The sequence below is a fragment of the Malaclemys terrapin genome, chromosome 2, assembly GCF_027887155.1.
Source record: "Malaclemys terrapin pileata isolate rMalTer1 chromosome 2, rMalTer1.hap1, whole genome shotgun sequence".
In the NCBI taxonomy this organism is placed as follows: Eukaryota; Metazoa; Chordata; order Testudines; family Emydidae; genus Malaclemys; species Malaclemys terrapin.
In genome coordinates, this window is record NC_071506.1 from 139,091,076 (window position 1) to 139,111,339 (window position 20,264).

Here is a 20,264-nt window from a genome sequence, read left to right on the forward strand (position 1 = left end):
TTAACAATTACAGTGAGACCTCTCCGCCAATATTTAACACATGCCATGTTGATTTTATATCATTCTAGATTTTTTTTAAATTAAAAAAATAGAACCATTGAATATTAGGGTTGGAAGAGACCTCAGGAGTCCATCTAGTCCAACCCCCTGCTCAAAGCAAGACCAACCCCAACTAAATCATCCCAGCCAGGGCTTTGTCAAGCCGGGCCTTAACATCTAAGGAAGGAGATTCTACCACCTCCCTAGGTAACCCATTCCAGTGCTTCACCACCCTCCTAGTGAAATAGTGTTTCCTAATATCCAACCTAGACCTCCCCCACTGCAACTTGAGACCATTACTCCTTGTTCTGTCATCTGCCACCACTGAGAACAGCCTAGCTCCATCCTCTTTGGAACCCCCGTTCAGGTAGTTGAAGGCTGCTATCAAATCCCCCCCTCACTCTTCTCTTCTGCAGACTAAATAAGCCCAGTTCCCTCAGCCTCTCCTCATAAATCATCTGTTAGTCTTAAAGGTGCCACAGGACTCTCTGTTGCTTTTTACAGATCCAGACTAACACGGCTACCCCTCTGATACGCATAAATCGTGTGCCCCAGCTTCCTAATAATTTTCGTTGCCCTCTGCTGGACTCTCTCCAATTTGTCCACATCTCTTCTGTAGTGGGGGGACGAAAACTGGACTCAATACTCCAGGTGTGGCTTCAGCAGTGATGAATAGAGGGGAATAATCACTTCCCTCGATCTGCTGGCAATGCTCTTTCTACAACATTTTACAGTACCAAGTCAATGCCTTACAGAAACTTAAGTACTACATCAACCGTATTACCTTTATCAACTGAACTTGTTACCTCATCAGAAAAGGATTCTCCATAAGCCCATGTTAATTGGCATTAATTATATTCCCCTCCTTTAATTCTTTATTAATTGAGTCCTGTAACAACTGCTTCATCTTGCCAGGATCATCCTTCCTCTCTCCACTCTAGTTAATCTTCCTCTCTGTTCTAGTCACCCGTGACTCTGTTTCTTCACACTCTTCCTAAAAGGTTGCGTAGTGTTCCTGTGCGCTGTTAAACAGCTGTCAAGCTCTAGCCCAGAAGTTGCTGGTGTGACTAAACACCTGCTGGGGGCTGCTGAAGAAGGCTTAAGTCAATCTACACAAAGCTCACGATCTCAGAGCAATGCAAGTTCTCTTTGGTAGATCATTACAAAACAGCTCCTATTGATAAAATGCTTGGCGATGAAAGGTACTTGGCCCTTTTCTAGTGCTCCCCATGATTGGGGCCGGGGGTGTATTCTCAGCTTTACAGAAGTTATGGTTACTTGCCCTAGCCTAATTCTGTCACTGGATCATTGTGGAGCAAGTCTACACTACAAGCTAGCGGTGCGATTCTCCTGCTTGTGTACATGACTAGCACAAGTATAAATAGCAGCGTAGCCATGGGTACTGGCAGCAGAGGCATTGCATTCAGGCATTCACTCAGCCCGGCTACGCTATGCTTCTGCAGCAGCTACCCTATTTAAACTTGCACTAGCTGAATGCGAGCAGGGGAGTCACACCCCTAGCCCACAGTGTAGACGCAGCCTCAGCTTTTAGGAGCCCGAAGCTGCTGAGCTCCTGTTCTACCCACTACATTGTAGCAGAGGGGGGATTTTCAAAAGCGCTCAGCTTTGGCCTCACTCTTCTCACTTGGACGTCAAAGGTCGAGTTCCCATTGACTTCCATGCAAGCAGAGCTAGGCCAATGCTGAGCATGTTTCTCTTTGGGGGTAGGGATTGTGAGATTAGGTACAGCACCTAGCACCACGGGGCCTCTGTCCTGTCAGGCCTCAGGATGGCCCTGGAGTACTAAGTAATATTCAGACTGCTTACTCACTTTACATACTACTAATCCTTAATATTTGTAAAAAAAAAAAAACCCAAAAAACAAAACAAAACAAAAAACCACACCTTTGGAGATGTAAGATACTAATTAAGCTTTAATACCCCATAAGGGAGGAATTATCCGCATTTTACAGATGTGGCAATGGAGATACAACTGATTAACTCATTTGTCCAAAGCTGCAGAAAGGTAATGTCAGACAGAGTTAGAACAAAGTCGCACAGGTCCCTCTTGTCCTCTGCTTTCTGTACCAGAACACGCCAGCAGTCAAATAGCTATTTATTCTTGCTGTCCCTCTTACAAGAGAGTTCTGCCTTTTGTTACCTCTTCAGACAGGCAGTATGTACCATCATACACACATCCTTACCCCATGCCCCTGGCTCTATGAAGAATCATTTCCCCAATTTGGAATGCAAGAGGATGATTTTTAGGAGCGCTGAGCAACCCATTTTATCTGAAATTAATAAGCCCTGAAGCTGCTCAGCAACTCATCTCTTCTGAAAAGACAGGCCAGGGTGTTTTAAGAGACGGGATCCCCAAAACTACAGCACACAAAAATCAGGGGCCAGTTTTGAAAAATCTGGCCTTAAATGCTGGTTTGTAATTGCATCTCAGTTTAAAGATGAAAAGTTCATTGAGGAATTCAGAGGACAGAAACTAACTGTATATAAAAGAAGGAAGTTTTTAACGCACAAGTCCATATGTTTACTATATTAATATTTGTCTACACACAGATTTGCACCAAAATAATGAGAGCTGTTTTCATTCACCCCTTTTGTTATTTCTAGGGTTGGCTGGGAAAAAAAATCCATTTCATGACAAATTGACATTTCAAAATTTTTTTTTTGTTCCCCGTTTCAGTAAATCTCCATTTTCCAACAAAAAAATCTTTGTAAAATAAAAAATTTCCAACCAGCTCTACTTATTTCTGTGCACATCTGTGCACCCACTAGCCATTAGGCAAAAGTTTCTTTTGTGAAATAAGACTAAGATCAGGTTTCAAGAGTGGGAAAAAAACATAAGCTGGAGAGAATACACAGCTTCTGGTATCAGGGGTAGTTTATTGATTATTTTTTTAATTAAAGTTTTTGTAAAGCAAAAAAAAAAAACACAACAACAAAAAGAACCCATCCAGGGAAACTCAAGTTTTCATTAAATCTCACTTGAAAAGAAGATCATCTGCGTATCCATAGTGTTTGGCACCTGCAAGACAGTGCGGTTAAAAGACCATAACTTGGAGCAGTTTTAGGAAGTGAAGTTACCCGGAAATGAAAAAAATATCTAGTGGCAGTGCTTGTCAAGAGTCAGAGTTTAAGGCCAGATCATCCAGTCTGACCTCCTTTGTATCGCACTAGTACAATCCAGCACCCACACACTAAACCCAGCAACCAAAAGATTACAGCTCACAGGAGATTAGACTGTTCTATGACACAGACAGAGAACAGGAGGGACTGAGGCACATCATGCCCCTGAAATTATTAAGTGAGATATACCCAGATATTCTTGGGAAGTCGCAGGGGCAGGGATGGTGTCCCTAGCCTCTGTTTGCCAGAAGCTGGGAATGGGCGACAGGGGATGAATCACTTGATCATTATCTGTTCTGTTCATTCCCTCTGGGGCACCTGGCATTGGCCACTGTTGGAAGACAGGACACTGGGCTAGATGGACCTTTGATCTGACCCAGTATGGCCGTTCTGATGCCCCTCACGCTGCAGAGGAAAGGCAAAAACCTCCCAAGATCACTGCCAATATGACCTGGGGAGAAATTCCTTCCTGGCCCCACTTATGGAGATCAACTAGACTCTGAGTATATGAGCAAAAATCAGCCAGCCAACCTCCCGAGAAAATGCTCAGTGCCACGTCAGAGCACTGACCGTCCCGGCCCAGTGTCCCATCTCCAGCCATGGCCATGCCTGATGCTTCAGAGGAAGGAGATCACAAAAGAAATTGCAGAAATTTGACACCTTTAGAGGCTTTCCTAGGTTTATTTATAATGGGGATCATTCCTCGTCACCTCTCCATTTTCATGCCACCCCTTGATTTTTACCCTCCATAATTGCAAAGGAGCAGGTGCAGGAGGCATGCTAATACAGGGCAGAGGAAATACCTTAGATTTCATCTTTCCTGTAGCCACACATCGGGCCCAATCCTCAGCCTGCATAAATCAGCAATAGCTCCAGAATCTGGCCCAGAGCCTCCACTCCTATGGAGATCAGCCACCCTGTGCTTTCACACTAAGTACTGCACGAGGATTTGTAGCATCAAGATCCATGCACTATAATCGGACAGCACATAAACTAAAAATGCCCTGCACCAGGTTATTAGATAGTACAGACAACTTACTTCAGACTAGTCAGGAGAGCTTGCCATTTTAGTGATTTGTCTGATACACCTTTAAAAAAAGAAATTCGGACACTTTATTCAAGGATATTCATTAAGTTGCTTCTGGGGATTGTATTAAATCAAATTTGAAAACAACTGCTGCAGGACAGTTCTTAAACATAAGTGCACAAGCCTGTATCAGACCTGAGCTCTATGAATACTAGAAAAACTAGAGGGTTTGCAGTTAGTTTCACATTCCTTCGTAAAAAAGAATGATATTAAAGCCTCAGCTAACAGAAGCAAGTCGTATTCTGAATCAATATCTGAAGCTTTCTCTCACGCTCTCGTCTGTTACGACTATACATAAAACAGAGTTGCCGGCAGCCAAGTACTTGTTTGTGTGAACTACTGTCTACTTTGTACAACTCTAAATTACAAGATTGGAAGCCAGCTTTGCAACTTTCTTGGAGGCCTGGCCAATGCACAATGCCCTCCCTGTGTTATTTTAATGATTACTGAACTTTAAAAAAGGATCTTTTCCCACAAGGTGAACTTCACAATAAAGGTTTTGGGATGGAGCAACTCAGAAGCCTGATGTTAAACAAGGATGTACCATTTTTAAATCCCCTTATGCTCTAAAGCAAGGGTGCTTCATTGGATAGCTGGATTTTCAGAATTACTGAGCATCCAGTTTGTTAAAGTCATGGGGAAGCACATATGTACTCCACCTCTGGAGTGAACCCATTTATTTAGGTGCCTAATTTAGGCAGACAAGTTCATAATGTTGGTTTCACTTTTTAAATGCCTAACATGAGATCTAAACATACTCGCAAAATTTGAACTATGAGAACTCATAAAAGTGTTCCAAAAAAACAAAGCTAAAAAACGTGGTCCATGTAAAGCCAGCCAGCCAGCCAAGGCAATTAAATTCAACAAAAATCCCCCACCCTTTAACTGCCCAAACCCAAGCCTTCTCTTGATGTCTGTGAGAAGAGGTGGACCTTGCAACATGCCCTAGAGGTCAACAGACTCAAGCTATTCTGGACCAACAGGCAAAGGAGAAAATTGCAACTTAAGGACATTTCAATAGAGCCACACCTGATTCCTTTCCCTTCAAGCACCTTTGCTGATCACAGCGATGACAGTGTTACACCAGGAGAGCAATTTCCCAGGTCAGAAGATTGCAGGCCATTTAGGACTCTATAGGTCAAAAAATAAGGCTAGAATGGTACATCTAGGGATGGTGGAGGTATGTGTTATCCTGCCTCAGCACAGGGGTATGCACTAGGTGGCCTCTTGAAGTCCCTCCCCACTTCTATTAAACTCAGACATTTGCTCTTACCAGCCTTCCATTCTTCTGGATTTGTACGATCCCCAAGTAAGAAGGAAGGATGCTCCGGCCCCAAACGTATACAGGGCTCTCCACTGCATTGCTTGTCCAAGCTACACTCATGTCGTTTTCAGTCCTGATATAACAGCTGGCGCTCTGTGGCAGGGCATTTCCCACAAAACCTTCCTCTAAGGAGACTGGCATGGAAACGCTGCTGGCTAACTCCTGATCAACCGGGTCTTCCAATTTCTAGAAGCAATAGAAGGTAGCGTAAAGACAGGACAGCTTAGGTAACCATCCCTCAAACAAGGCATTGCAGAGGTGGCTATTGCAGTAAGCCATTATGTATCAAGCCAAACCAACTGGCCTCCTTAAGAACCAGAGGGTGGCAGCTGCTGTACAGGAGCCCAGGAAGGACTAAAACAGAGGGTAAGTGGTAACAAAGAATAATCTCTGTAACCTTAAATATGAGAGATGTGGGCTGAAGGTGTCTTCATAGAATCTGAGAAATGCTAGAAGGATCCCAGGGGGTAAGTTATACCATATTCTAGCCCAGGGATGGGCAAACTTTTTGGCCCGAGGGCCATGTCAGGGTTCCGAAACGGTATGGAGGGCCGGGTAGAGAAGGCTGTGCCTCCCCAAACAGCCGGGCCCCCGCCCCCATCTGCCCCCTCCCACTTCCAACCCCGACTGCCCCCCCCACCCCCTGACCCATCCAACACCCCCCCCCAGCTCTTTATCCCCTGACTGCCCCCTCCTGGGACCCCCTGCCCCTAACAGCCCCCCCCCCGGGACCTCCCCCATCCACCCCCTCTGTTCCCCATCCCCTATCTGCCCCCCCAAACCTCCACTCCATCCAACTGCCCCCATCCCCTGACTGCCCCCCGAGGCCCCCTGTCCCTTATCCAACTCCCCCACTCCCTGCCCCCTTACCATGCTGTTCAGAGCAGCAGGACTGGCAGCCATGCCACCCAGAGCGCTGGCAGCATGGCGAGCTGAGGCTGCAGGGGAAGGGGGAACAGCAGGGGAGGGGCCGGGGGCTAGCCTCCCCGGCCAGGAGCTCAAGGGCCGGGCAGGACGGTCCACGGGCCGTAGTTTGCCCACCTCTGTTCTAGCCCCTACAGCATACAGGTTATGCAGATACGGACATCAAACTCTCAGTCCTCAGTGCATATCACCTCTGGGTTGGGCTCAGCGTCAAATTGGACATACAGGCATCTAAATTTGTGCAGCTCAATTACCAGGAGAGAGGAGAGTGCAAGAACATGGAACTGAAAGTAGACTACCCCCTTGCTTCAAAGTAGACCTTCTTCCAGATCCTTAGCATGTAAATTATGCCAGCTTAAACTCCTTTATACACATGCAGAGTTTTAGGACTGCCCTCAAAGATACTTGCAGCTCATGACAAAATGTTGCAGTGCATAAAAAACACTAGCAGGCCGGCTCAGTGCTTCTGCAGCTTTCTGTTCCATTCTGCGGGCTGCTTCATACAAACCCTCACCGGGCTCACTCACCTTCCCGAAAGCTCCAGTGAAATATTTTCAGAGGTAGTCGATGTGGAAGCTACCTCCAAATCTAAAAGGCTGAAGGACTAAAGCTGGTAGGGGGGAAAAAATTGGGATCCCCTCCATTTCCCTCCCCTCGGGGGGTGGGGGGGAACTAGAAAGTTTCAAAACTCCAGTTTTTATTTCAAATCAAAAATTTTACCCTTTCAGTGTTTGGGGAAAAAAAGTCAAAAAGTTTGGGCACTGGAATTTTGCCTCCTCCTTTTCTTTTTTGTCACTGGATAAAAGTAAACTGAAAGTGGGGGGGAAGGGGGGGAACCCACCCTCCCTTTTACTTTTTCCACTTGAAAAGTGGAAGGGAAGTGTAAGAAAAATAAAAGAAGTATCCAAGGGGTAGCTGTGTTAGTCTGGATCTGTAAAAAGCAACAAAGGGTCCTGTGGCACCTTTAAGACTAACAGATGTATTGGAGCACAAGCTTTCGTGGGTGAATGCCCACTTCATCGGATGCACGTAGTGGAAATCTCCAGAGGCAGGTATAAATAGACCGTCTATTTATACCTGCCTCTGGAGATCTCCACTACATGCATCCGACAAAGTGTGCATTCACCCACGAAAGCTTGTGCTCCAATACATCTGTTAGTCTTAACGGTGCCACAGGACTCTCTGTTGCTTTTTAAAGTAAAAGAAGTTACTTTAGCTGACTTCCCTCCCCTCCATGGACATAGTTGCAGTGGCTTTTTCTTCACTTTCAGTTTTCTATTTCCCTCTCCCACCTAGGGTGACCAGACATCCTGATTTTAAAGGGATGGTCCTGATATTTGGAGTTTAGTCTTCTATAGGCACCTATTACCCAACCCCGTCCCAATTGTTCACACTTGCTATCTGGTCACCCTACTTCCCACCCCCATTTACAGGGTTTTACATTTACATTTTTCAGTTTCCAGAAGCCAAAAAACAAAATTCTTCCCTTGCAAAAAAATTATTTAATAAAAACTTGCATTTTCCAACAAAAAAATTCATCTGAGAGCTTTCAAGCAGCCCCCAAGGATTATAACTGGAAGGTCATTACTTAGCTCATAAGAAAGGTTTGTTTCATAACCCGGCTACTTTTGTATTCCTGTGAATGAGTAAGTGACAGGAAGCATTTATGGCAGGGAGAGATGACCAAATACAGTACATTTAACATTAAAAATGGCAGCTTTTCAATTGCTAAAGTGCTGCTTTATCTTGCTATTAGAAGTCTGTGAAGTAGAAGGGACAGGTAGAAAAGGGGCATGATGTTTTAACACGTATTATATTTAATATTGAATGCAAAATACCCATGAATTAAGCTCAAATTCTGGTTGGATGTTAGTGATGACATTAAGAGTCATGAAGTTGCATTCACATACGTGCCGGTACCAAGACCCCTTGTGAGAATTACAGATTTATTACACAGAGAGGGGAAGGTTCTTATGTACCTCAAAGCCTCCAGTTTCTTCCAAAATCAAGTGGAGCAGGCGTATATATTCAGTGGCTGCTTTAAGCGTATCGACCTTACTAGGCTTCCGGTCTTTAGGTATCAATGGCACGATGGTCTTCAGCTTTGAGAAGCCACTGTTCAAGTTTTTTATCTATCAAAGATATTGAAGAGGAAATTAAACAAAATTCAGTCCATTAGCTGCAGAACTCCATCCACCCAGTGGTGAAAAGGGGAAACTTTTAAAGGCAGCTCATTTTTTTAAAATGGACAGATCAGTTACATTCTGCATTAAGAATCATTGGTTGCCTTTTATGAAAAGAGTAAATGCAGTTTTAATAACCGCTTAATCGATGGTTGTAGAGTCTACCACAGGGATAGGTGGCTTGTAACCATCTATAATACCTTCCACTGATGTGCCATCTACCACATGCATCAGTCATTGATTAACCCTTTATTAATGGAACCTTAATGTAAAGTGCAACTGAATTAGTAACTATAAGTGGGATAATCCATCACCTGCGTATCTTGGGAAAAATGAAGCTAACCACACAGTTGTGATCAAATAGCAACGCTGAGGGCATAGGTGCTGGGGGTGCTGCAGCATTAAACAAGAAGATCTCTCAGGAACAGAATGCCTAAGATGCCCAAGACGAGTCACTGGTCTGATTACTGCAATTCCGATGTAAAAGCTTTAAGCTCACCAGGTACTTAGGCCCAGATTTTTAAAAGATACTTAGGTGATGCTGCGTTCAGCCTTGCAATGCTAAACCGATTTAGAAGCCGCAATCTCATTTTCAAAAGGATTTAGATACTTAGAGCCAAAATCCTATTAATGGCCAATGGGATTTAGGCCTATGTGCCCAACTCCCTTTTGAAAAGGAGACTGAGGCTCCTAAATCGGTTTAGCATGGCAACGCCGACTGTGCAGAAACACCTCGAAAAATCTGGGCCTTAGGCCACAAGGCTATAGACAACTTTACACAAGCAAGTAACTTGTGAGTAGTTCCGCTGAATCCAAAAGGACTACTGGTGCAGAAGTGTGCGCAGGATCTGACGCCAGCTGAGGGCAAGGACCTTTGGCATATTTGACCACGTTGTGTTAGCAATTAGTGATATGAGAATGTTTGAAAACGCTGCAGCTGTGTTTACTAACCACTCTAACCATCCAGATGTGTCACAGCATTCGGATAGGGTGCACTTCCATCAGCATGCCATTATTTGAAACCCACCTGCCAAATGCATTTTGCATTGACATTGTGCATCTTTTCAGGTCTCTCTCCTCAGTCTATATTTGGTACGGTGCCAACCTAGAGTTGCTATGAATTTTGAATTTCTTAACTTTTTGTTCATAACAACTTGGTCATTTTGCTGCATCAGAGTCTTTTGCACCAAGACCCAGGGCCGGCTCCAGGCACCAGCTTAACAAGCAGGTGCTTGGGGCGGCAAGGGAGAGGGGCGGCACCTGTGGCAATTCTGGGGCGGCAGGTCCCTCACTCTTTCTAGGAGCGAAGGACCTGCCGCGGCTTTTTTTTGTTGTTGTTGTTGCTTGGGGCAGCAGAAATGCTGGAGCCGGCCCTGCCGAGACCATAACATTATTTACACTCAGCGAATTTTGATGGAGTAGGTGACGAGCCAAATATCTAGTGTTGCTTGTACACCGTGACGTAGGTCTTCCAAAACCAGTTTTTTGCAGCAACAAGCGAGCTTGCAAATATGTTTGGCAAGTGCTGATCACCCAGTCATTTCTCTATTTGGATAGGTTATCTAGAATACATAGTACACACTCCTCATTTGCAGATAAGAGTCGCTTTCACAAGCATTCAAAGCACATCTGTTGCTGAACTGAGACAACTTTCCCAAGTGAGCAGGTGCATGTCATGGGCCGTCTTCTGTAACTGCCCCAGGTGTAGAGCTCCCATTCATTTGAGGAGTAGCTCTGCGCATGGAGCTGCTACTGTAGTAAGGCTACAGTATCAAATCTGATTAATTTGAAGAAGGCCGCACAGGGAGAGTTGGGGAGCTGCATTGGTTGGGGAAAAAAAGTCATTCCAAAAGGAGGGGGGGGGGGAAAATCTCACTCTTACATTCTAAGTTCTTTAGAGCGAAGACTATTGACATGTCTGGCAGCACCAGCACAGGGGTGGGCAAACTACAGCCCGGGGGCTGCATCCGGCCCTTCAGACGTTTTAATCCAGCCCTTGAGCTCCTGCCAGGGAGCAGGGAACCACGGCCAATGGGAGCTGCAGGGGTGGCACCTGCAGACGGGGCAGCGCGCAGAGCTGCCTGGCTGAGCCTCCACGTAGGAAACGGAGGGGGAACACGCTGCTGCTTCAGGGAGCTGCTTGAGGTAACCACCACCCAGAGCCTTCACCCCAGATCCCCTCCTGCACCCCAACCCCCTGCCCCAGCCTGATCCCCCTCCTGCCCTCTGAACCCCTTGGTCCCAGGCTGGAGCACACTCCTGCACCTCCAACCTCTCATCCCCACCCCAGAGCCCACACCCCCAGCTGGAGCCCTCACACACACACACCCACATCCCAACCCCCTGCCCCAGCCCGGAGCCCCTTCCTGCACCCTGAACTCCTCATTTCTGGCCCCACCCCAGAGCCCACAACCCCAGCCAGAGCCCTCTCCCCCTCGTACACCCCAACCCCCAGTTTTGTGAGTATTCATGGCTCCCCCCCCATACAATTTCAATACCCAGATATGGCCCTCAGGCCAAAAAGTGTGCTAGGTCAGGGGTGGGCAAAACGGGGGCCAGAGCTGACTGACTTTACGGCATCACCCCAACAGAAGTGTTGAATAATAATTTAGAGATCTCCATAGGAGCCAAAGATAAGCTAGAAGCTAATCATTAATTGCACCCTGTAGCAAAGCGTTGAGCCAGAACTGAAATTTTGTATCTGTATCCCTCCATGATTTGGGGTGTTTGAAATCCAGACTGAGGTGAGAATTTCTGTAGTCCTGGATCAGGACCTCCTTGTTCCCACCATGAGCCCTGCTCACTGGATCCTGCTGGAACGTTACAGAAACAAAATGTAGAAGTTCAGACTCATTTCTTCCAACTGCCCAATTCTCCAGCTGGCTCGCCAACAGCTTATTTGCCCCACTGAAGCTTTAAAAACAAAAAGCAGCTGTTTATTTTTGATGGAGAACAAGAGGCCCTGCGGCTCCTGCAGCCCCCTTACCCTCTCTCTCTCCTTGGCGTTAGCCGTCTGTCTCCTCTCCAAGACCTCCTCCAAGTTCTCTGTGGAGAGGTAGTGCCCGGAGGGCTGCCTCTTCATCCTGGTGATGGCTGCCATGAAAGGGAGGGGGCCAAACTGCTCGCTCAGGACATCTCCCAGCACCTCAGGCACGGGGGTCACCAACAGAGGCACCCGGTGCTGCTGCGGCTGCTCCTCTTCCTCGGACAATTGCTCCGCCATCTGTGAGGTCTCAAAGCAAATCAGTTGCTACTCAGGTCCAACAAGGCAAGGGAGCGCTTAAGGTAGGGGGAAGAGAGAGCTTCCCTTGCTCCACTAACTGCCCCAGGTAACGGGACTGGCTACTCCTTTGAGGAGGAATGTGGGAGTCTGGGTGGGGGCACCTAGCAGGTATAATGGGGTGGGGGCACTGCTCACCTATGGGGTATTTTGGTGACAGTGGCTAGCTGCTCTGACAGCCCCACGGAGCAGAGGGAAGAGGGCACTCAATACATCCCTCCAGGTAACACAGAGCTCACCGGCTGTATTTTTGGGCATGGCCACAGTGGAACCCCCCAGAGAGCACAATGGAGGGGTTCACTTCTCGCCAGAGGGGTGAGCGGCTCTGGGAGCCCCCAGAAAACACAAGAAGGGGCAGTAGCAGTCCTTCCAGGGTGTCCCTTGCTCACTTATGACTCTGGTGGTGTAAGACTCCAGAGAGGTGCAATGGGGGTGCCCTAGAAGCCCCCCAAATGTGCTTAGCTCCCCTAAGATGCAGGGGCTGCAGGACTTAATAGAGAATACAATAGGCACCCCCCAGGAAACACAGGCGGGGGGAGATGAGAAGTGGGGGACTGCTCACCCCCTCTGTGTGTGGGGGGCGGGGGGTACCTGGCTCAGCTGGGAGAGGGGCAGCAGGGAGGTGTCTCGCTCCCCACCGGAGACGCTGAGCTGGGCAGAGCAGCACGGAGGCCCCCGGAGTAAGTCGCCCGCCCGCAGCCCGCGCTGAGCAGCCCGCACGCCGCGTCCCTAAGGAGCTGCACCTGGGGCAGCCGCACGGCGCTCCCGCCCCCGCTCTACGCCGGGGGGCGCTGTTCGCGGCCGGGCTGGGTTAGCCCTGGGGCAGCACCGGAGAAAGGGTCCTGTCCCCGCTTGCTGGAAAGGGGGTTAGCCGTGGGGCGGGGTGATCTGCCCCCTCTGTGCATGATGGGGGGCTGCAGTCCTGCATTGGGAGCGCCTTCCCCGGTGCATGATGGGGGGCTGCAACCCTGCACTGGGGGCCCCTTCCCCTCCCTCAGTGTATGACGGGGGCTGAAACCCTGCATTGGGGGCACCTTCCCCTCCCCCAGTGCACGATGGGGGGGCTACAGCCCTGCATTGGGGGCACCTTCCCCTCCTCCAGTGCATGATGGGGGGCTGCACCCTGCATTGGGGGCCCCTTCCCCTCCCCCAGTGCATGATGGAGGGCTGCAACCCTGCACTGCGGGCAGGGCCGGTGCAAGGAAGTTTCGCGCCCTAGGTGAAACGTCCACCTTGCGCCTCCCTCCCACCCCCAAGTCCTGCAGCAGCTCCCCGCCCTGAGGCACCCCCGCCGCAGCTCCCCACCCCGGCCTGGGGAGCCATGCAGCACCTCCACACCCCAGCTCACCTCTGCTCCGCCTCCTCCCCAAGCACGCCGCCCCCGCTTTAATTCTCCTCCCAGGCTTGCGGCGCCAAACAGCTGATTGGCGCTGCAAGCCTGGGAGGCGGGAGAAGTGGAGCGGCGACCGCACACTCGGGGAGGAACGCTGTAAAAAAAAAATTGGGGGCACCACTTTTTGGTGCCCCCAAATCTTGGTGCCCTAGGCAACCGCCTAATTCGCCTTAATGGTAGCACCGGCCCTGAGTGGGGGTGCCTTCCCCTCCCTCAGTGCATAATGGGGGTCTACAGCCCTGCATTGGGGGCCTCTTCCCCTCCCCCAGTGCATGTTGGGGGGGCTGCAGGCCTTCATTGGGGGCCCCTTTCCCTCCCCCAGTGCATAATGGGGGGCTGAGACCAGGCACTGGGGCACCTTCCCCTCCTCCCCTGCTTGATTTTCTTTCCAAGATGCATAGAGGGAGCGAGGTAACCCATGCTGAGGCAACCCATGCTCTGCGACAGGCTTCCTGTCAGCTCCGGGCAAGTCACTTCAGCCCAGATCCTCAGGTATTTGGGTACCTAACTCCCAGTAACTCGTCTGTGTGCCTCAGTTCCCCAGCTGAAATGGGGGATAATAATACTTTTCCCAGGAGTGTTTGGAAGACAAACATATTAAAGCTTGTGACGCACTCAGATACTATGGCGAAGAGGGGCTGCTCTTAAATAGAAATCAGTGGGAGTAGTCACATGTGTAATGTCACTCACGTGCAGAGGTTTGCAGGATTGGGTCCAAGTTCCCTAAAGCCCATCACCTCATGCCTATTGAAATCAATGGAAATTAGGTGCCTAAATATTTTTGAGGAGCTGGGCCTAATATATCAGCAAAAATAGCACCACAGATTGGCTTTTCCAGAGAGCTCATTAAGCTAGAGGTAAATGGGAATCATTCAGTTACAGAGAAAGGCAAATGCTCTCAAATGATGAGATGCCGAGTGCTCCAAGGAGTTGCATCAGGTCAAACAGGAAAGCGCAGTCTGTTTTGGATTACTGGGATTAGAGCAACAGGAAATAAAGGATGTATGAAACTATCAGTGCACTATAACGTGGCTGAAACAGCTCAGGAAATAACCACCCATCTGCTGCAGCTCTACAGTCTTAAAGGGTCTGTAGAAATGTGCACACTTTGCATGTGTGATTCTAAACTTAATATATTCATTAGCCACCTATTGTACCATATATTCATTGGCTAGAAGGGACTGGGTCTGGGTAGTAGGTCTTGCCCACATGCTCACCCTCTAACTGATCAATGGTGCTGCAGAGGAATTTCCCCCCAGATCAGATTGGCAGAGACCCCAGAGGGTTTTCGCCTTCCTCTGCAGCGTGGGGCATGGGTCACTTGCTGGTTTGAACTAGAGGACATGGTGGATTCTCTGTCACTTGAAGTCTTTCGACCAACATTTGAGGACTCGAGTAACTCAGCCAGAGGTTATGGGCCTTTGCAGAAGTAGGTGGGTGAGGTTCTGTGGCCTGCAATGTACAGGAGGTCAGACTAGATGATCACAGTGGTGCCTTCTGGCTTTAAAGTCTATGAGGCTGTGAGACTGTTATCATCATCTAGTGTGACAGGCCATAGAATCTGACCCCATAACTCCTGCATTAAACCCATATATCTTGTGGTTGGACTAGAGCATATACAAAGGCACATGTGAGCTGGGCCAAGAAATTAAAGGCAGATTCTCTCTTTGTTACTCATTTATCAAATCTGCTGTGTTTTATTTAATTATGGGAGACAGAATTATCTAGTAATTAAAGCAAGCACCACGTGACACAGATCTGGGTGATGTTCCTGGTCTCACCTCTGACTTTTGGCAAGTCATTTAACGGCTCAGTGCCTCAGTTTCCCCATATGTAAAATGCCACCGCAGTTATTATGGCAAGACTTAATTGTTTGTGGATTCTCAGATGAAAGGTGCAATAAAAGAGCAAAATATTAATATTTACAGCTCCACTAAATGTAATGCTCTTGTGAGCTCCCATATTGATAGCCCTGGAGACCAAAGTCCTCTGGTTAGCCACAGAATAGCTACAGCATATGTGTGGCAGTGCAGATTCTCTCGTGCTCTTCTTTTATATTATTCATAGATGATATATCCAAATAAGGCACTATTCCACTCCATGCTTCCTAGGCCAGTACACCAGAGATCCCTTGTTTTTACACCCGGCCAAACGTCTGTTCAAACCTTGCACCTGGACTAAAACTCGGGATCCAAACCACACTCCTCAGGTTTTACAGGAGGTTGAAATCTAAGTCCAAACTTTGTGGCATGAGCCCATCTCCGCTTAGGTAGCAAACTTTCTCCTTCTCCTTAATGGCATAACAAGTATCTAAACAAGACCCCCATCGTATCCAACAGCCTCCTGCTCAGTGCATTGACGCTAGTGCGGGGCTGATTTTCTCAGCCCCCGTACAATCAGCACCAGGCACACTTTCTTGCTAATTCTTACATGGGTTTGCTCCCGTCCTTTGTGTACTTGCATTGTTGTCTTAGGGGACAGAAGCCAGCACGCTGCTTCCCTTGCTCTTGAAACCCTTCCAAATACCTTTAATCTCTGGGGCAGGGACTGTCTCTTTGTTGTGTGTTTGTACAGCACCAAGCACACTGGGGTCCTGGCCCATGACTGGGGCTCATTGGTACTACGGTAATACAATCTTTCCTTTCTTCCCCACACTCTTTAGGATTGCTCTGGCAATGGAGTCCAATGTTTTACGCTGTCCGGTGTTGATTAAGGCCAGATTCTGATCTCATTTACAGTGGTAACAGAGTTACTACACATTTATAACAGTTTAACAGATCAGAAATTGATTTCAATTCCTTCCCTGAGTAAGAAAATATTCATTGGAGGAAACCTGGGTTCAGAGGTAGCTAAAGTTACAGTTAAAAGGAGTTTGGCTGGTTTGATCTAGTCTCTCCCTCCTCCCCCCTTGTTATAGGCTTTTCAGCAGGTTCATCCTCAGTTTTGTTACTCAGAATTCACTGTGATCTGCCGGTTGACTTGAGTGTAAGATTGCTGTGGATCATAACCTGCATGAAAAGGTATTCATCTCCTAAATACAGAATTTAGGGACAGATTTTGCTATTTTGAGAATCTAATTATTAGTGATGAGAGGGATTTTTTTGCCAACAGCTGCAATGTAACACTAGATGGCACTATTTTACCTGCCTATTTTCTACTCTTCCCATATCCTTCCCTTCTCTTCTTCCCACAAAATGACAAAAATATCACCACCATCAGTAAGGATTTAAAAGATACTTCCCATCACTGTGTTGCCATCATGCTGTTACAATTCAAAAGTGCTGTAACTTGGAGAAAATACATGATCGCATACAAGTCCTTAAATGATTAGCAAATAACCGCCAACTTGTGGAGCGGGGAAGCAAGGAAAACTCAGGCTCTGCAAATATTTTCATGAAGCGTCTTCAGTTGCGCTCTGTTTGAGTCACTGTGCCACACTTACTCCTTTGCTACTCCACTGCCCGTTCAAGGGACAGCAAAAATGCCAGAGTTTGACATTAAGGATAAAAGAAAAGGTAACAAACATGCTCTCCCGGCTGAACTAATTTTTGGAGCTAGACTGAAATCCTCCTGTACCACAACTGAGGCCCTTACATTAGGTCACATGGGTCAGTGGCAGAGTTGAGAATACAATCCAGGAGTCCACTCCAGGTCCTGTGGTCTAGAGAATAATAATATCACCCCTTCTATAGGAGATAGTAAATGGATGTAAAGTATTTTATCGGAGACTAGAATATATTATTATTATTGTCTGTTCATAACTGGAAGTTGATGACTTTTATATGACAGCCAGGGGTTCATTTATTTGAAAATCAAGAGCCAGTCCCTCTACTTTTTACTCTTGAGAGGTTTTGCCTGCGTGAGGCCTGAGAAAGGCAGGATCTGCCCCAGTTGTGTGTCTTCTATTCAGTGAAGCACATGAGCTGTACTTCTGACAAACACAGAAGGCTCCTGTGTAAATGGGCTGTTAATTCTGACATGAATCTAGCTCTTGGCATGAATCATCTATGTTATATTAATAGTGTGCTACGGTCTGGAGTGAAAGGATTGACCTGATGAGTGGCAGAGTCTAAAGTTGACTCATTTTCACTCGTCAGTTGAAATCATCTTTAGCGATCCAACGTGGGGACCAATTTTCAAATGATGGCAGCACAGCTCCCATTTAGGCACCTACATACAGTGGCTCCATTTCCCAAAGGGCTCGGCATCCCGCAGCCCCTACTGAGGACACACACATCAATAAGCGCTACAGATTGCTGAGCACTTTTGGAAACTTGGACCCTGGTGTATGGGCATTTGGTAACCCTGCATGCACGGGCAGGCTGTATGTTGTTAGCAGTTCAGTCCGATATGGGTTATTGAGAGGACTTGGCGGCATGCCCTCAATGATCCTGGCTTGACAGAGATCCACACCATCCACCTTATAGCCTAATAAAAGATTAAGATAGAGTCCCCTGGGAGCATCATGGGGAAGCTTTAGCTGTTCTGTTTGCCCTTGGAGATTCAAAAGCCTTTCATGGTGCTGGCAGAGTTATTAGGGCATTCCTAGCAGCATGTTAGGAACCACTGGGAAAGAGAGAGATTTGAAAACAGAAAATATCATAGTGCCACTATATAAATCCATGGTATGCCCACACCTTGAATACTGCCTGAAGTTTTGGTCGCCCCATCTCAAAAAGGATCTATTAGAATTGGAAAAGGTACAGAGAAGGGCAACAAAAATGATTAGGGGCATGGAAGAGCTTCCATACAAGAAGAGATTAAAAGGATTGGGACCGTTCAGCTTAGGAAAGAGACATCAGCGGGGGATATGAGAGAGGTCTGTAACATCATGACTGGTGTGAGGAAAGTGAATAGGGAAGTGTTATTTACCCCTCCACGTAACAGGAGAACCAGGGGTCACCCGATGACATTCATAGGCAACAGGTTTAAAACAAACAGAAGGAAGTACTTCATCACACAGACAACCTGTGGAACTCATTGCTGAGGGAATGTTGTGAAGGCCAAAAGTATAACTGGGTTCATAAAAGAATTAGCTAAGTTCTTGGAGGATAGGTCCATCGATGGCTAATAGCCATGATGGTCAGGGACACAACCCCATGCTCCAGGTTTCCTAAACTCCTGACTGTCAGAAGTTGAAACTGGACTACAGGGGACGGATCTCTTGATAATTGCCCTATACTTGTCATTCCCTCTGGCTATTACTGGAAGACAGGATACTGGGCTAGATGGGCCATTAGACTGATCCAGTATGGCCATTCTTATGTTCTTATGTTCATTGACACCTGTGCTCAGGGTGGGATAGAAGATGGATATTGGTTCCCATAGTGCACAATCTCACTAATGTGATGGAAGTACAAATAGTACTGTATGTCATAGGAAACAGGCTCCTTCTTGTTAGAGCAATGAATGGTTCATAGAGAATTTGTTGAGGGTGAATTCACCCCTGTGCAGAGGAGCAGCGTAAGGTCATATGACCCATTTGATTGTTGTCAAATGTCCTCTGAATGGAGAGTGACTCAGAGACCAATTCTCAGTGGAGATGTGTCCATATCATTACAACAAAATTCATAACCACAGCTTATCCTAAACTGGCAGCTACCACAGAGAAGCCAAAGACTGAACTCTCCTAGAAGATGGTCACTGCAGGTGAGGGTTAAGTAGCATTCCCAGGGCATTGTGGGATGCTTGCCCTGCTGGGCATGTTCTGTGATTTAATAAGGGGTTTCACACTCCAGAAGAGTTAAACCAAAGGCTTCACTAGCACAGAAATCACTGAAGATAAAAAACACTAAAAATATTTAAGATTTTGTTTCAAATTAAGGGATTGCTGGAAGGAATGGGTCATAGGTGTATTTAGCCAACTCATGTGCTCAGATATGGTTGCATATAGAATACAAACTGGATTTGCATTTTCTCTCAAAGTTAGATTAAAGAATGCAGGACCCTTTCTACTCTATTTAGCAAGGATTATAATGGGAAGGCTTCCAAAAGGCTAATGAAAGCCAGCGTTCCTCACGCCACTGATCACAGGTGGGAGTGTATTTCAAAGGAGTTGCTCATTTATCAGCGTTCCACCTCACGCATCCCTCTGTAACTTCCTCTCATGGTTGGCGAAGCTTCCCACATGCAAAGCCCTGGTCTGCACTACAAACTTCTGTTGGTATAACTACATCACCCAGGAGTGTGGGAAATCCACACCCCCGAGTGACACCATTATACTGACTGAACTCCTGGTGTAGACATTTCCCGTCGACATAGCTACTGGGGGAGGTGGATTAACTACGCTGACAGGCGAAGTTCTCCATCGGCAGAGGTAGTCTCTTCACAAAGCTCTACAGAGGCACAGCTGCAGCACTATAAGGGTACGTCTACACTACCCGCTGGATCGGCGGGTAGTGATCGATCTATCGGGGATCGATTTATCGCATCCAGTGTAGACGCGATTAAATCGATCCCCGATCGCTCTGTTGTTGACTCCGGAACTCCACCACGGCGAGAGGCGGAAGCGGAGTCGACGGGGGAGCGGCAGCAGTCAACTCGCCGCCATCCTCACGGCCAGGTAAATCGACCTAAGATACGCCGCCTTCAGCTACGCTATTCGCGTAGCTGAAATTGCGTATCTTAGGTCGACCCCCCCGCTAGTGTAGACCTAGCCTAAGTGTAAATAAATCTCAGACTGTGCTAAAATCTGGCTTCCACACCCACTGAAGTTAATGGGTGTGTCTCCATTGGCTTCAATGGACTTTACATCTGCTCCTAATGAAAGGATGAAGGAGAATCCCCTTGATTGATATTTAGGGCTAGAGCAGTGCTGGAACTGGAATTTCCATCTGATGGGAAATTCCATGATTGTGAAACAGGTTTTTGTTCCAAAAGGTCACTTCAAAATT

At 47.3% G+C, this 20,264-nt stretch overlaps 1 protein-coding gene across 1 annotated transcript; it reads right to left on the bottom strand.

Moving 5' to 3' along the window:
• Positions 1-3,055: 3,055 nt before the first annotated feature.
• On the bottom strand, positions 3,056-12,633 carry FIGLA (folliculogenesis specific bHLH transcription factor). Its single transcript, XM_054017274.1, has 6 exons — positions 12,570-12,633; positions 11,685-11,930; positions 8,495-8,647; positions 5,541-5,777; positions 4,220-4,268; positions 3,056-3,079 (listed from the first exon to the last, which is right to left on the bottom strand). The coding sequence occupies exons 2-5, from the start codon at positions 11,919-11,921 to the stop codon at positions 4,248-4,250; spliced, it is 648 nt and encodes a 215-aa protein (XP_053873249.1). The 5' UTR covers positions 11,922-11,930; positions 12,570-12,633; the 3' UTR covers positions 3,056-3,079; positions 4,220-4,247.
• Positions 12,634-20,264: the final 7,631 nt, after the last annotated feature.

What these genes read in the sequence shown, in the direction of transcription:
- FIGLA (XM_054017274.1), bottom strand. Translation starts at nt 11,921, where the DNA reads ATGGCGGAGCAATTGTCCGAGGAAGAGGAGCAGCCGCAGCAGCACCGG. An exon ending in ACGCCAAGGAGAGAGAGAGG is followed by an intron (nt 8,648 to 11,684) that starts GTAAGGGGGCTG and finishes TATCTTTGATAG; the next exon opens with ATAAAAAACTTGAACAGTGG. An exon ending in TCCAGAAGAATGGAAGGCTG is followed by an intron (nt 4,269 to 5,540) that starts GTAAGAGCAAAT and finishes CTTTTTTTAAAG; the next exon opens with GTGTATCAGACAAATCACTA.